Consider the following 15236-nt stretch of genomic DNA (forward strand, 5'->3'; position numbering starts at 1 on the left):
AGAGCGAGAGAGAGAGAGAGAGAGAGAGAGAGAGAGAGAGAGAGGGGAAGGTTTGTGGGAGTCTTTTACTCAGCACAAGGGTAATCAGGTCAGAGGAAAACCAAGAGAAAGTGCTGTTTGTGGAGCGTTGTTTAACCGGTAAAAGGATTGAACAATAACAGCAGAGGTTTTCTTCAGGTGTGTGTTTGTCAGCTTCAGAGTAAAGAGGTTTTGGAGAATCAAATCAGTGTTGCACACGCCTGGAGAAAACAAGAGCGATGAGCATGCAATGCTATGTGTACATGTAAACACAAACACACATACAGCTAATATAGGCCTACAAGCAGGATATGTGACATGACTAAAGAGTTTAGATAGCATTAACAAATGCATAACACTAACAATAAGTATTACATTTATTATTTTATAAGACTTCTGTCATGGAAAGGGTCCTGATACGGTGTTTTATTTTTATTTTTTTATTTTTTTTGCTGGTAATTCAAATACAATGGTATATAAGCTAAATAGCATATGTAAATGCTTATTATTGGATAATCCATTAAATTAAATATTTCATAAATGAAAGGTAATTAATCCCATTTGATTTACTTATTAGACACAAACCATAAAATCTGATTATTCATAACAAATTAATAGGCTAAGTCTGGTATCACTGCACAAACAGCTTTTATAATAAGTGATGCTTGAGTTTTAACATTGATCCATTTCCCTCTGAAGAGATTGATGATCTAGAAATACTGTCTACATATCAATAATCTAGAAAAAATATGTTTTTTTATGTGCATTACAGGAATATTCCTGGTTAAATGCAGCTTTAAATTAATTTAATTAAGACATACGACAATACCATATCAAATAAATTTGACCTTCAGTCTATAAAAATAAGTAAAATTACATTTAGTAGCCAATTTTGAAAGCATAGCCTCATTGTTAGACTACTGTGATAAAATCACTTACTAACCTTGTCTGTGTAAAGTTCACATACAGACTTAAATATCCAACTCCTGTTACATCCCGAAAAAACCTTGTAACTTTTGCAATGATACATGCAAAGCAATGTTGTTTTCATGAAACACCCATGAGCAAAGATGATAACTGCTATCGAGATAGAAATGAAGACCGTTTAAACAACTTTACAGGTTAAATAACATACATGTTTGTACTGAAGCAAAGAAAGTGTTTTAAAGGGATAGTTCACCCAAAAATTAATTAATTACTCACCCTCGTGTTGATCCAAACCCATAAAACCTTCGTTCATCTTCGGAATCAGTGACATCAGTGGTTCAGCCATAATGTTATGAAGCTACGGCAATACTTTTGTGCGCAAAGAAAACAAAAATAACGACTCTATTCAACAATTTCTTCTCTTCCGTGTAAGTCATGCATTCACAAGAGTGCCACGATGCATGCTGATGTCACATGGACTATTTTAACGATGTCCTTACTAACTTTCTGATATATAAGTTGCACATTTCTGATTTTAAACCGTCCAGAAGGCCCCATTGGCATTCAATGTAAGTGCATTACTATAAGCGTGATATTTCTTTGGTTTTAGCAGCTGAGGGACGATGGAGGCCTCCTGCTTTCCGTATGAGGAAAACTCAATCTGAAATGTGACCTTCGCTCTTTTGGCTCTGAAGGTCCTCAGTCAGGTTCTAGAATATTTTACAGCATGTAGCTGTTGTTGAATCCAGAAGGCTGTTTTCTGTGTCTGCAGACGGATCTGAGGGTTCAGCGCAGAGCAGTGATTCTCAGGGCAGCGTGGAGAGCCTGAGGAAACATCTGCGAGCCGATGCCTTCACGCAGCAGCAGTTAGAGGCCCTGGACCGGGTGTTCGAGAGGCCGGCATTCCCAGACGTCTTTCCCACTTCTGAACACATCAAACCAGAGCAGGTCGGTGGATGTTACCTTCTGTCCCTGTGTGTGTGAGGCTGCAACTGGGAAATATATAGATATTTAGACTTATTTATCCTTACAAAAATATAGCAATGTACTACGGTACAAAGATTGTATCAGATACTAATACCATGGTATACACTACAGGTGAAAAGTTTGGAATCATTTAAAAAAAAAATTTTTTAATGCGTATCTTCTGCTCACCAAGGCTACATTTATTTGATCAAAAATACAGTAATAACAGTAATATTGTAAAATATTATTACAATTTAAAATAACTGTTTTCTATTTGAATATATTTTAAAATGTAATTTATTCCTGAGATGCAAAGCTGAATTTTCAGCATCATTACTCCAGTCTTCAGTGTTACATGATCCTTCAGAAATCATTCTAATATGCTGATATGGTGGTCTAATAATGATTCCTATTATTATCAATGCTTTATATTGTTGTGGAAATCATGGAAAAAAGTTTTTAGGATTCTTGGATGAATAGAAAGTTCAAAAGAATAGCATTTATTTAAAATATTAATCTTTTGTAACATTATAAATGTCTTTACTGGCACTTTTGATTAATTTAATGCATGCTTCCTTAATAAAATATTAATTTCTCTCTCTTTGTTTAAAAAACAAAATAGTATGCACCCCAAATTGTTTAATGGTAGTGTATCACAGTTTCCTCAAAAATATAATAATAATAATAATTAAACATGGTAAAACATGGTAAATGTAAAAATAAACAGAAAAATACCATGGCATTTCTTTGTCTATGCAAACTACAGTATTTAAGGGATACTTCCAATGCTATTTCCGTTTTTTTTTTATGTCTCTGTGTGTATAAATATATTGTTTATCAGTAAGTGCTAGTGATGCATTGAGGATCAAAGAGCAGAACTCCCTCCATCCGTTTATTGATTTTCTGATGGAAATAACAATACATTCTCAGGAAAAACAACACGAGATGAGCTCCCACCCACTCAGCTGCACATGAGAAATTATGTCATTTCCTGTACGGCTCCTTCATAGCTGTTTACAAAATCTAAATATGGACAAACACTCACAAAGGAACAATGTTAGCAATTAATAACACATGCACACACAAACAGTAGCATATGAAACACTGTATGTACAATTCCGTATGAATAGTGTAGGATTTATTATAATGGATAACCTTTATTTACTTTCATTAGACTACTAAACAACAAGTGACGATTAATTTCTCTCCCCGAAAGAGTGAGTCGGAGCCATAAAGCAAAGAGAACGGCCTAATTGAGTTCATTTTCATTTGGGTGCGATCGGGAGACATTACTCCAGCGATTAATCAGGCCGACAGCACTCACCTCCAGAAGAAGGCCTAATTTGCAGCTAATTGCAAAACTGATTTTCACTGCAAGATCAATACCGAAATGAATTGGAAATGACTCGCAATCACAAAGGTTGTCAAAGAGGGTATTAAAAAGGAGGGAAAAAAGACGAAGGAAACACGGAAAGCCTTTGAAGGAAAAAATGGGCGAATAGAACGCTCTAGAAAAATCAGTTTTAATTTAAGGCAATATTAATCAGACTATTTTCTCCCTTCATAGACCTTCATTATTTTTTTTTTTCTCCTTCGTTATCCCTAAACCAGACCACCGTTCTATTTTTGTCTCTCTCTCTCTCTCTCTCTATGTCGGGCTATTAGTTAGTGGCTCTGTTCCAAACCTAGTGAGCTGCCTTGCTGTCTACTGCCCACTTAGGTAGCTGCCTTCTAAGGATGCTTGATTAAAGCAATGGAATCCCATAAATGACCAATCTGGAATGCTCTACATGTCTGCAACTAATAAAGAAATAGCACAATGCTTGTTTTTATTTTAGTATCATTGAGATAATATTATTTTTATTCATTTTTTTCATTTTTGTTACAATTTTTGTAATTTTGTTGTTTTATTATTTTTATTTTATTTTTTAAATACGTCGTCTATAGTTTTATTAGTATATACTTCATTTTAATTTTAGATTAGAATAAAATAAGTTACATTTTTTTTATATTTCTATTTTATTTCAGTTAACATTTATTTTATTTTGTGACTTTTTTTTTTCTTTTTTTTTTTAGTTTACTATAATAGCCCTGGTGCACATAACTATTTTTTCCACCGTGGATATATTTTTTCTTGTTGAATATCCTGTTACATTTTTAATTATGTAACATTACAAAAGTACAATTTATTTTTTTAATCATGTTTATATTTAATTTATATTTTACGTGCCGCACAAGTAGCGCTCCTCCTGTGAAGTAGTCAATTTTAACAATTACAATTTCTTAACAAAACAATTTGTATTTAACATTTTTGAATTATTATTGTTATAAATATTTTTTGGTACCGAATAAATTGTTAATATATGTGAGCTCAGCTCAGTGAGATAAAAAAAAATATATAAAGCTAAATAAATATGAGCACATCATTATTTATTTATTTTTAGATTTATATATTTCACATTATATATTTTATAGATTTTCACTGAGCTTGTCGCAGTGCATTGCCTTGGTATTGCCTTCACTTTAGGCCAAAAGAATACATTTTAGCTTTTGGAGCAGCTTTTGATTTCCAGAGCGTGCCTATGATTCCTAAAACACTTCCTACATAGGCAGCTGACTAGGTTTTGGAGCAGAGCCAGTGGTTTGGTTGTGTTTAGAGGCATTAAAAAGCCATTCTGGAGATGCTGAATGAGATAGGCTCTCCTCCCACACTTCTGCCAGCCATGTGCTCATCCTTTTCACTCTCCCCTCCATCTGCATGAGAAAAGCCCTGTTCTGCTCCATGGCCTCCACCGAAAAGAGCGGAACATCAGGCAGGGCTGCCGCAAACAGTTGTAGCCCACAATTAGAGTTTATCTGTGATAGAGACAGACATGGCTGGGGTCAGGGGCCTCCCCGTGACACACACACACACACACACACACACACACATTTACTTTGGACAGACATTCTCAACATGCAGACGCCGGAAGTCTCATCTCATTAAATAACAAAAGAGTTTAAAAAAAAGAAAAAAAATCCCCCCATCTGCTGACACGGTCTGAGGAACATGTCTGTAATGGAAGGGGGTTGTGAAAATCATAAATCTTATCAATGTCATTTCCGAAGCGGGGCCTTGCAACTATAAGTGATTCAGCAAAGGCTAAAACAACACTTCAGAAATGATCTTATTTATAGAATGAGGTGAACTAATCAAGGCCTCAATTTAAATTCATAACATGACATCATTTTTAGTTTCTAGGGAAAGTTAGAGGGGTTTTGCCCATGAGAAATACAACCGCCTCAAAAGATGGCTTGTTGTAGCAAAATAAATGTGTTTTATAAGATGAAGAGGATGCTGTGAGGGTGTTGTGAGGGGTTGCCAGGTTATTATCATTAACTAAAACTACTAAAAACTAAATTTAAGCTGAAATAAATTAAAACATAAATATTAGATAAAAAAATTTAACTAAATAAAAATGAGTAATGTTGCCTTGGCAAATGATAAGTTTGAAGTTTGAGATAAAGCACTAAAATTACTAACTGGAAATAAATAAAAACTAAAACGGAAGTAAATATAAATAAATAGTAATATAAAAAACCGAATACAAATTATAAAAGTACAATGAAAATAAAAATTTGAAATGTTGCCTTGAAAAAAATAACCGAAATGACTGGTTGGAGTACTAAAATAACTAGCTGGAAATAAATAAAAGCTAAAACTGAGTTAAAACTAATGCTGAAATAAAAACAAAAAAAAACTAAATAGTAATATTAAAATGATAAAAGCACATCAAAATTACAAAAAATTAAACTAAAGCTTAAACTAAAACTGAACATATATAAATACATTTAAATGAAAACTGAAAATATAAAAGTAAGAGCTAATTCAGAATATATTTTAGTATATAAATAATACAAAAATAACAAGGGTTATTATTATGTGGTAACATTTTTTGTGTGGGTTTTATTATTATTATTATTATTATTATTATTATTATTATATGGTTGCTATAGGGTGTTCTGGTAGTTTCAAGGTTGTTAATTACTGACGCAAGTAAAAAGAGACCAACCATAAGTCTGAGTGTCTCTCTCTCAATGCAAATCTGTGGGATTGTGTCAGTGTTGAGCGATGTTGACATGATTTTGATGTTGCTCTGGTCTGCAGGCGAGTGAATACAGCCTCCCTGCATTAAACGCAGGCCTGGATGAAGCCAAACCCAGTTTATCCTCCGGCACGACCTCTGACCTGGGCGCCAGCGTGTCACAGAGCTACCCTGTAGGTAAGATCACATGATCTGTCCCATTCATGACCATTTAGCCCCTCACATTCAGCTCAAATGGCTAATTGGTTATGAAGAATACAAATTCTCACACTGTGGCCTTGTGCAATTTTAAAATGATGCACTGAATATGCTTTCTAACTCTTGGAAGTAAAATTGGACGCAAAGTCAGTCATGTTTTATCAACATGCATGAATTAGATCTGCAGTTTTAAAACTCTCATGTGTAGTGATATTGGTCTTATAACAAATGTAATGAAACCAGCTTCAGACTTACGAATTGTTGCACAGAGGACGTTTGTTCCTTTACTGCTCTATCACAGCGCTGAGCTTCAAAATGATATCAAATATTAACATTTACATAAACATGTTCATCATTTGCTCATGGCAGACAGGGAACGTGGGGTATTTGTTTCTCTGTCTTTCTCTCTCTCTCGCTCGCACTTGTTAATAATAAATGATGGGACCGTTAATTAAAACGTAGTGTGCTTGTTGTGCCAGTTATTAATGTGAAATGTGTGAAGTTTACTGACAGTTTTACGATCGTCTTCAGGTCAAAGATAAATATACACCGCTTTTATTAAAATTCACATAATTATGTGAAAGTCATTACTCTGTGTGTGTGTGTGTGTGTGTGTGTGTGTGTGTTTGGCTGGTGACAGAAAGCAAGAGAGAGAGAGTGAGAGAGAGAGAATGTGGGTTTGTAGTTGATGAACTGATTATCTGTTTCATGGTAGTTTCACGTCACAACAGATTTGTGTGTTGTTTATGTTAATCAGGTATGAATATAACAATCAGGTTAATCTGTCATCATTTACTCACCTTCATGAGCCTCACATTCAATCCAAATGACTTACTTTCTTCTGTGGAGCACAAAAGGAGATGTTAGGGAGAATATACATGAAAGTGAATGGGGATGAATGCTGTCTTAAAAATAGTCCATATGACATATAATGCGCCAGTTTTGCATTTGGGTTTGGAACAACCCAAGGAACTTGCATTTTTTGGGTTGCACTAGTACTAAATGTGAATGTATTCCAGTTTAAACATGCATGATAAACTCACCAAATAGAAATTCTGAAGCAAAACTAAAATATTGAAATGATTTCCATTGGTTAGGCTGAGATCCAGTGTTCAGATGAATAGTTTCCTTAACGGAAAACAAACACAGATTACACTCATCCTTAAAATGTTTTCCAACCCCAATTAAAATGCCCACAGTTATTGATCTTGTTGATTTTATGCAAGGGAATTTGCATAATCTATTAAAAATGAATGATTCATGAAGCAGCTGGTGCCAGAGGAGATGAGGGTTCTTGGTGAACTGTGAACACCTCACAGATACACATCTTTTATGTTCTCGGCTTGTCCTATTAAAAATCCTTACTAACTAACTAACGAATTAACCAAATAACTAACTAACTAAATAAATACAATAAATTCAATAAAATAAAATATTAATTTGCTGCAAAATCTTTTTTTGATATAAAATATAATTTTATATCTTTATATAAATCTTAATATAAAATCCTTACTGCCTGCAATAAAATGTACATAAATTCTACAATAATATATAAAAAATAAGTACATATTTATAGGATTTTTGATGATTAAATTTATATTATATATTATAGTAATATATTGTAAAATGTAGTAAAATATTTACTAAAATAAATAAATATTGTCCACTTAAACAGCTTTAAAACTAGATCTGGTTTACTGCTTCTGCTGAACTTTGTCCAGTTATATGGAAAATGCTGCTGGGAAATGCAATTAATTTGTCACCTTAAAAGAAGTAGTAGTTTCTCTCTCTCTCTCTCTTTCTCTCTCTCTTTCTCTCTCTTTCTCTCTTTCTCTCTCTCTCTCTCCTGACAAACTGGCTATCCGTGTCCGCACCGGAGGGCACCACGCTCCTAGTCACACAAATTAATGCTTATTCCTTCTTCACAAAAAGCAAACTAACCTTTGAGCACACATTTGATAACAAACGACTTTCACCGTGCATCCAGGGAATTGGGGCAATTTGGCTCTCCAAACATCCTTTGCTTAGTTGTAATTAATTAGGGTGCCGTGTTTTTTGGCTGGTGATAAATTGCTGCATTCTGAATGTAGAAAATAGAGGTCAAACGTTTCCCGTAGCCTCCTTGTTGGAACATTAAGGTGTCCCTGTCGTGGCAAATTTAATACAGCACCGATGAAGCAAGTGTTTGCACTCAACCCTTTCGACTTTTTCAGATAATACTAAGGTCACCCTGATTTTCACCATAGAGGTTTAGAAAATTCAATAGGCGATGTGTGTTTCTTGCATGTTGACAGATTATTGATGCAAAGGCTAGTCTAGTCGTGCAATTTCTTAAGTCAGAAACATACTCAAGTATTCAAACAAGCATACTTGAATGAGAAAATGGACTGTAGAAGAAGATATTTTACACTAATGGTTGCCTTGTGGCAATTTTAAGAATGCAATGCATACTTACAGTACGTTGCATTATAAACTGATTCTCATAAGCTGTCCTCTATCCCTGGAACTGGAAAAAGAAAAGAAAAAAAAATCAACACCGACATTCAAGAAATAATCATCCACCCATCATAGTTCATTAGTCTAACTAAAGGTTCTTTACGTTGTTTTAAAGGAAGAGTTCATCCAAAAATAACAATTTGCTGAAATTTTGAGCTGAACATTTGTTTTTCATCAGAACAGTTTTGGAGAAATGTAACATTTCATCACTTGCTCACCAATGGATGCTCTGCAGTGAATGGGTGCCGTCAGAATGAGAGTCCAAACAGCTGATAAAAACATCACAATAATCCTCACCACTCCAGTCCATCAGTTAACATCTGGAGAAGCTAAAAGCTGAAACAAAGCCATCATTAAGATGTTTTAACTTAACACCGTTGCTTCCGACTAAAATATGAGTCTATAGTCCATAATATTGCTTTCTCCAGAGAAAAATCTCATCTGAATCAGAAGAGAAATCTGCACTGATCAAGCACCGTTTACAAGAAACAGCTCTAAACAAATATGTGGATGGATTTTGATATGAGAGGACAACAAGAGATGGACTTTTTCACTGAAAGAATTATTATTATGGATTATGGACTTGTATTTTGGCCAGAAGAGATGGTTTAGAGTTAAAAAAAAAACATCTTATTGATAGATTTGTTTCTTATAAACCTGCAGCTTTTTGCTTCACGAGTCATTAACTGATGGACTGGAGTGGTGTGGATTATTGTGATGTTTTTATCAGCTGTTTGGACACTCATTCTGACGGCACCCATTCACTGCAGAGGATCCACTGGTGAGACAATAATGTAATGCTACATTTCTCCAAATCTGATGAAGAAACAAACTCATCTACATCTTGGATGTCCTGAGGGTGAACACATTTTCAGCTAATTTTCGTATTTTGGTCAATTATTCCTTTAATGGTTTTAACTTAAGTGGCTTGAATTTTAGATTTTAGAGTAACAATATCCATTTTGTTTAAACAAAAACTAAAATTTTGTCTTGTTTAAGTGCATTCTTAGCTGTGTGCTGCATGTTTTTCTGCTCATTGGCAAACCGTCCTGGTCCACACAGAATTACACTCGCTGAGCTTTGATGGACACTGTCCTGCTCATTAGAATTGAACCGGCGGCCAAGTTTCCCCCAGCGTCCCCAGTAAACCCTCCACATCTCCCCCAGCCCCCCTTTCCTGAACAAAAACATTAGTCTGTGAGAGGTGTCAGGCTTCAGCGCTCGGCTGGGTCGAGGCTTCACGTCGCTGGGTAGGACAGCCAAGCGTCAGCCCCAATTACTGCTCTGAATGTGGAGCTTCTTATTGCTAAGAAGAGACATTGACTGTTTAGCCGAGGCCGGTATTGGCCGGTCGGTATGACCCTGCTTACATCTGTTCTCCGTTCTGACCCCAAAATGACAAGAATAAATCCTTTAATACACAGTGTTTCTGCAAATGTAGCTGCTGCATTTCTGTCACAGACCAAATACAGATTCTGTGCCATTTAAATAAAAAATAAACAATAAATTAATAAATGATCAATTATTTAATCAACAACACTCTTTAAAATAAAGATTCCAAAAGGAGTTTTTTGCAATGTTGCCGCAAAAGAACCATTTCAGGTTCCCCATTCAGTGAACATTTCTTAAAAATCAATTTTTTCCTACATTTTAATAAGAACCTTTTTCCTCTATTAAGAACCTTTTGTCCAATGGAACGGTTCCATGGATGTTCTTCGTGCATCATAGATGCCGAAAAAAAGAGTCTTTATTTATAAGAGTGAAGTTCGAAATGAATTTGCAATCTATTGAGAATCAGCTGAATGGTTTATAGTTTATGGATGGAACAGAAAATGAGGTTTGGTGTGATTTATGTCTGCAGGTCGGGATATGACCAACACAACCTTACCCGGATATCCACCTCACGTCCCTCCCACCGGACAGGGCAGCTACCCAACATCCACACTGGCTGGAATGGTTCCTGGTGAGTATTTCGAGACAGAGAAAGGTGTTTGCAATTTAAATAAAATTTAAAATGACAGTTGTTTAGTGGACTACTACTGTACAACTGCTCAAGACATTATTTTCCACCAAAATACAATTTAAAAAAATTATTTTAAAGGCACAGTATGAAAACAATGCACTGGAGTTTATATTTATCTTCAAATACATAAAAAACAGGGGAGGAAGTTTAATCGTTATGATAACGTTTTTTTTTTCTAAATACCTAAAAATAGTAAATTCCTGCACCAGTAATTTTCCCAAACACTTTCCTATCTGCCATTTATCTAACAAAAAGATAGTCCCGCCCCAAATGATAATACTTTATTTATTCAGCAAGGACACATTAAACTGTTCAAAAGTGACAGTAAAATACATTTATAATGTTACAACAGATTTCTAATATAAATAAATGCTGTTATTTAGAACTTTCTATTCATCAAAGAAAAATGTATCACAGTATCCACAAAAATATGAAGAATGTTTCTTGAGCAGTAAATCAGCATATTAGAATGATTTCTGAAGATCATGTGACTCTGAAGACTGGAGGAATGATGCTGAAAATTCAGCTTTGATCACAGAAATAAATTACATTTTACAATATTTTCACATAAAAAAACGTATTTTAAATTGTAATTATATTTCACAATATTACTATTTTTATTGTATTTTTTGTTCAAATTAATGCAGCCTTGGTGAGCAGAAGAGACTTCTTTCAAAAATATTTGAAAATCTTACAAACGCCAAACTTCTGAACTATAGTGTAGTTGTCTAAGCACATTAAACTGGAGTACAATAAAGTATTTTAACATTAAAAAATGACACATTTCACCCACCCAAAAATAGAAATTATTTCTTAATTTTGTACTGATCACAAAGAAAGATATTTTGAAGAATGTTGGTAATCAAACAGTTGAAGGTAGCCATTGACTTACACAGTATTTATTTTTATTTTTCCATATTATGGAAGTCAATGGCTACCGTCAACTGTTTGGTTACCAACATTATTTCAAATATCTTCCTTTGTGTTCAACAGCTGAAAGGAATTCATACAAGTCTGGAACAACTTGAGAGTGAGTAAATGATGCCATATTTCATTTTTGGGTGATCTATCCCTTTAACCTTTCTACATCGATGAAATCTTAAATAATAAAATATTAGATTGGCTTGCATTTATGAACTGACCAGACACTGATACCAATCTGACTCAATAAAAGAAGTCCCGTAGTGTTTACAGCAGCCTGCAGACATTCATAGAAGCAGCATTTCACTGGTGTGTGTGAATGCAGGAAGCCTTTAACTATAGATCATCAAACCTCAATTGACTAAAGAATTAACTGGTCCAAGAGATTTCCAGACGAAAGGCATTTTGTGATCACTGAGCTCAAACTAATTCATAAAATGTGGTTTGATCTTGCATTATTTTTAGCCGCTCCAGGTAATAAGAGCAGCAGAAGCAGACTCTCTGCAGACGTGCTGCTTCACAGAGAGATTTACTGACAGCCCTCAATGCGGCCGGCGCATATAAAAACACCTCTTTATTATCCCATAAAAGAGAAACAGCGTTGGACCAACATTGTTCAGCACGACGCTCTGACTTTCTTCCTGCACAATCAAATTACACAACAAGAGACAAACTTTGGACACAATGGGTTTTAGAAATGAGACATTACGAAGTGAGCAAGAAAAATCTATATATTGACATTGTATAAACAAGTTTGTTTTTTTTATCAACATTTCAGTAACTGTGATGTAAAATTGATGGTGCATTATTTTAACATGCATGTCTATGTCTAATTTCAGGGAGCGAATTTTCAGGGAATCCCTACAGCCATCCACAGTACACAACCTACAATGAAGCCTGGAGATTCAGCAACCCAGCAATACTGAGTGAGTGTCTCCTAACAAAAATGTACCATGGTAAACACAGTTTCTGCCAAAATATCATAGGTAAAGTATTTGTTACTACAATAAAACTGATGCTTTGTATTAGACACCACTGTCCTCAATCGATTGATCAATCAATCAATCAACTTTTTTAATTACATAAATATATATTTAAAAATAATATAATTTTAAAAATAATAGAAAAAATTTCATTTAATTTAAAAAGTACTGAATGCAAAAAATTTTATAAAATAGAATTTATAAATAAATAAATAGTTTTAGAAAGCTTACTAAACAGTTGAAAGGACATCCCAAATAAATTGTAGTCACTTTAACTGGTTAACTGTCTGTTGAGAGTTATATGTTTGCTAGAAATTAATTAACAGTCCTTTAAGATTAACAGATCTTATAGATTTTTCTCATTTTTGCTGTCTAAAACGCTTGACTCTGCAACAGTTTTTGCATTTATGACTTTTTGTAGTATTATGTGGTGAATCTTTACCAAGAATCATTATGCAATTAATGTAAATGCAATAACAATTAGCTGGGAATGTTTTAGTGCACAAGCTAAATATGTCGTAAGCATCTGAATATTAGCTGAAATGACATGAAATATATATATTTGGGTATTCTGTAAACAACAACAAAAATAGCATTGTGTGTTCATAGAGCGAATATACTGTATGTGTTAAAAATATTTTTTCCAGTCATTTACATAATTATTTCAATTTTATTGGTTTGTAATTCCTGGATCTTGGCTGAAGTTGATGGAATTTGCATTAATTATTTTGATAGCAAAATCCTGGCCATACATGAAATCAATACTATATGATGCTTAAAACAAATATGCATTTAATATATTAATATGCAGTCATTGTCGTGGTGTATTGAAATGGTACATTCCTTTCTTATTAACTTTCAGGTTCCCCCTATTATTATAGTGCATCCCGAGGCTCCGCCACTGCCTATGACCGCCACTAGTTACCACGGAAACCAAATCAGGCGGCACGCCCACGGACTCGGACTTCATATTCTGCCAGTGTGAGCAGTGCAGCTGATTGAACAGAGCGGTTTCATGCAGTCACATGATGAAGAACAGACCAATCAGGAACAAAAACATCTCGACGACAATTCAGCCAGTCGCACGAGCCTCAACGGGCTCGACGAGGGAAAACCGATAAACGAACAATAAATGTATATCTCAAAGACTGAGGGTAAATATGATTTTTAAAACAAAATTAACATCTGCTTTTTTAATACTTTTATATTTTGTCCGTTCATTAATATTATTCATAGGTATTCATACTTAAAGAGGTTCTAGCATATATATGCATTTGTTTGTTTGGATAGACACTGAAATGAATGATATCAAAGGACATTTTCTAAAATGAAAATTGCTAATATATGTAAAAGCATTTCAGATGCTGTCAATGTGCTGATTTTGTACTTTTGAGTGTCTATCCAAATTTACAAAAATGTCTATGTTTATTTATGAATACCTACAATACGAACAAGTTCACCCTGGATGTACACATCTAACGAGGAAAACCTTTCCAACGCATGGTTGTAGATTCTCCTAATAGGTTTCTCTCTCGGTGTGTCTCTGGACTGCGCAAAAACGAACAGTAAATCTCAAAACTTGACACTCCACTCATCGCACAATAAACTATCACTCAATACAGTATGTACCCAGCATGGAAATACAAAGCAAGCAGGCCTTCTTCTCCCTCTCAATGCCAGCAGAAGATCGCTAGCACACTTCTGTGAGAAACAATCAGAAAACAACCAGAAAGAAGAAGAAACCGGGAGAAGAATATTTCATCAAACAGAGAAACTGTCAATCCTGGTCCTGCCGAGGCCAGATTTGATTATACGTGGAAGATACATTTTTGTATGTTGTTGTTTTTTTTTTATAATGACAAAGGTATCATGAAGGACTCTACAGTATGCATGGATTATTTTCATTCATTATGCATTTTTATGTGTTTATCATAGATCAAATTATGTCAAATTCTCAGGGGGGGGATTCACTAAGAATGAACTGATAAGCACCTGATTTGTGCAAAACACTGCAAACACTATTTCAGCCAGTTGCATAAACTTAAAGGGTTAGTTCACCCAAAAATAAAAAATTAGCTTGTGTTTTACTTACCCTCGAAGCATCCTAGGTGTATATGGCTTTCTTCTTACAGACGAATCCAGTCGGAGTTATATTAAAAATTGTCTTTGATCTTTCAAGCTGTTTAATGCCACTCAGCGGGTGTTGCAGTTGAACAGTCCACAAGTCGTCAAATAAAGCTCGCGCATTCATAATAAAACGTGATGCAGATGGCTCTGGGGGATGAATAAAGTCCCCCTGTAGCGAATCCATGAGTTTTTGTAAGAAAAATATCCATATTTCAAATGTAATAAACACTTTTCTCTCACTTCCGTTATCTGTCGTACGCGGATCCGTTCGGGTGGAAGGCTTATGATGTATGCGCAGCGCGCGCGCCTCTGAGATATGCTAGTCTCGCGAGTTTGTTTAATAGGAGCAAAGGAAGCAAAGTCTCCTTACTTTAGCAAAGGAAAACCAGTCTCCTCTTGGTTTATATCGAAATCCTCCGACATTTTTCTTTGCAAATCTTCGGTTTGTACTTCTAATTAGTGACCGTTGTTTTGTTTTGTTCTCTCGCCGCG

General features: G+C 34.8%; 1 protein-coding gene across 3 annotated transcripts in view; it reads left to right on the forward strand.

Moving 5' to 3' along the window:
* LOC107740847 (paired box protein Pax-2a-like) overlaps positions 1-14695 on the forward strand; it is a 37862-nt gene extending 23167 nt beyond the window's left edge. Inside the window, exons 6-10 of one of the 3 annotated variants that reach the window (XM_016553372.1) lie at positions 1718-1893; positions 6059-6173; positions 10552-10653; positions 12474-12560; positions 13480-14695. In XM_016553372.1, the coding sequence (XP_016408858.1) occupies positions 1718-1893; positions 6059-6173; positions 10552-10653; positions 12474-12560; positions 13480-13538 (539 nt within the window). In that variant the 3' untranslated portion in view covers positions 13539-14695. Of the gene's footprint in view, positions 1-1717; positions 1894-6058; positions 6174-10551; positions 10654-12473; positions 12561-13479 lie in introns of those variants that run through there. The other 2 variants (XM_016553371.1, XM_016553374.1) reach the window with 2 other exon arrangements.
* The last annotated feature ends 541 nt before the right edge of the window (positions 14696-15236 follow it).

This window comes from Sinocyclocheilus rhinocerous, unplaced genomic scaffold, assembly GCF_001515625.1.
Source record: "Sinocyclocheilus rhinocerous isolate Xijiao unplaced genomic scaffold, SAMN03320098_v1.1 scaffold1908, whole genome shotgun sequence".
NCBI classification, from domain to species: domain Eukaryota; kingdom Metazoa; phylum Chordata; class Actinopteri; order Cypriniformes; family Cyprinidae; genus Sinocyclocheilus; species Sinocyclocheilus rhinocerous.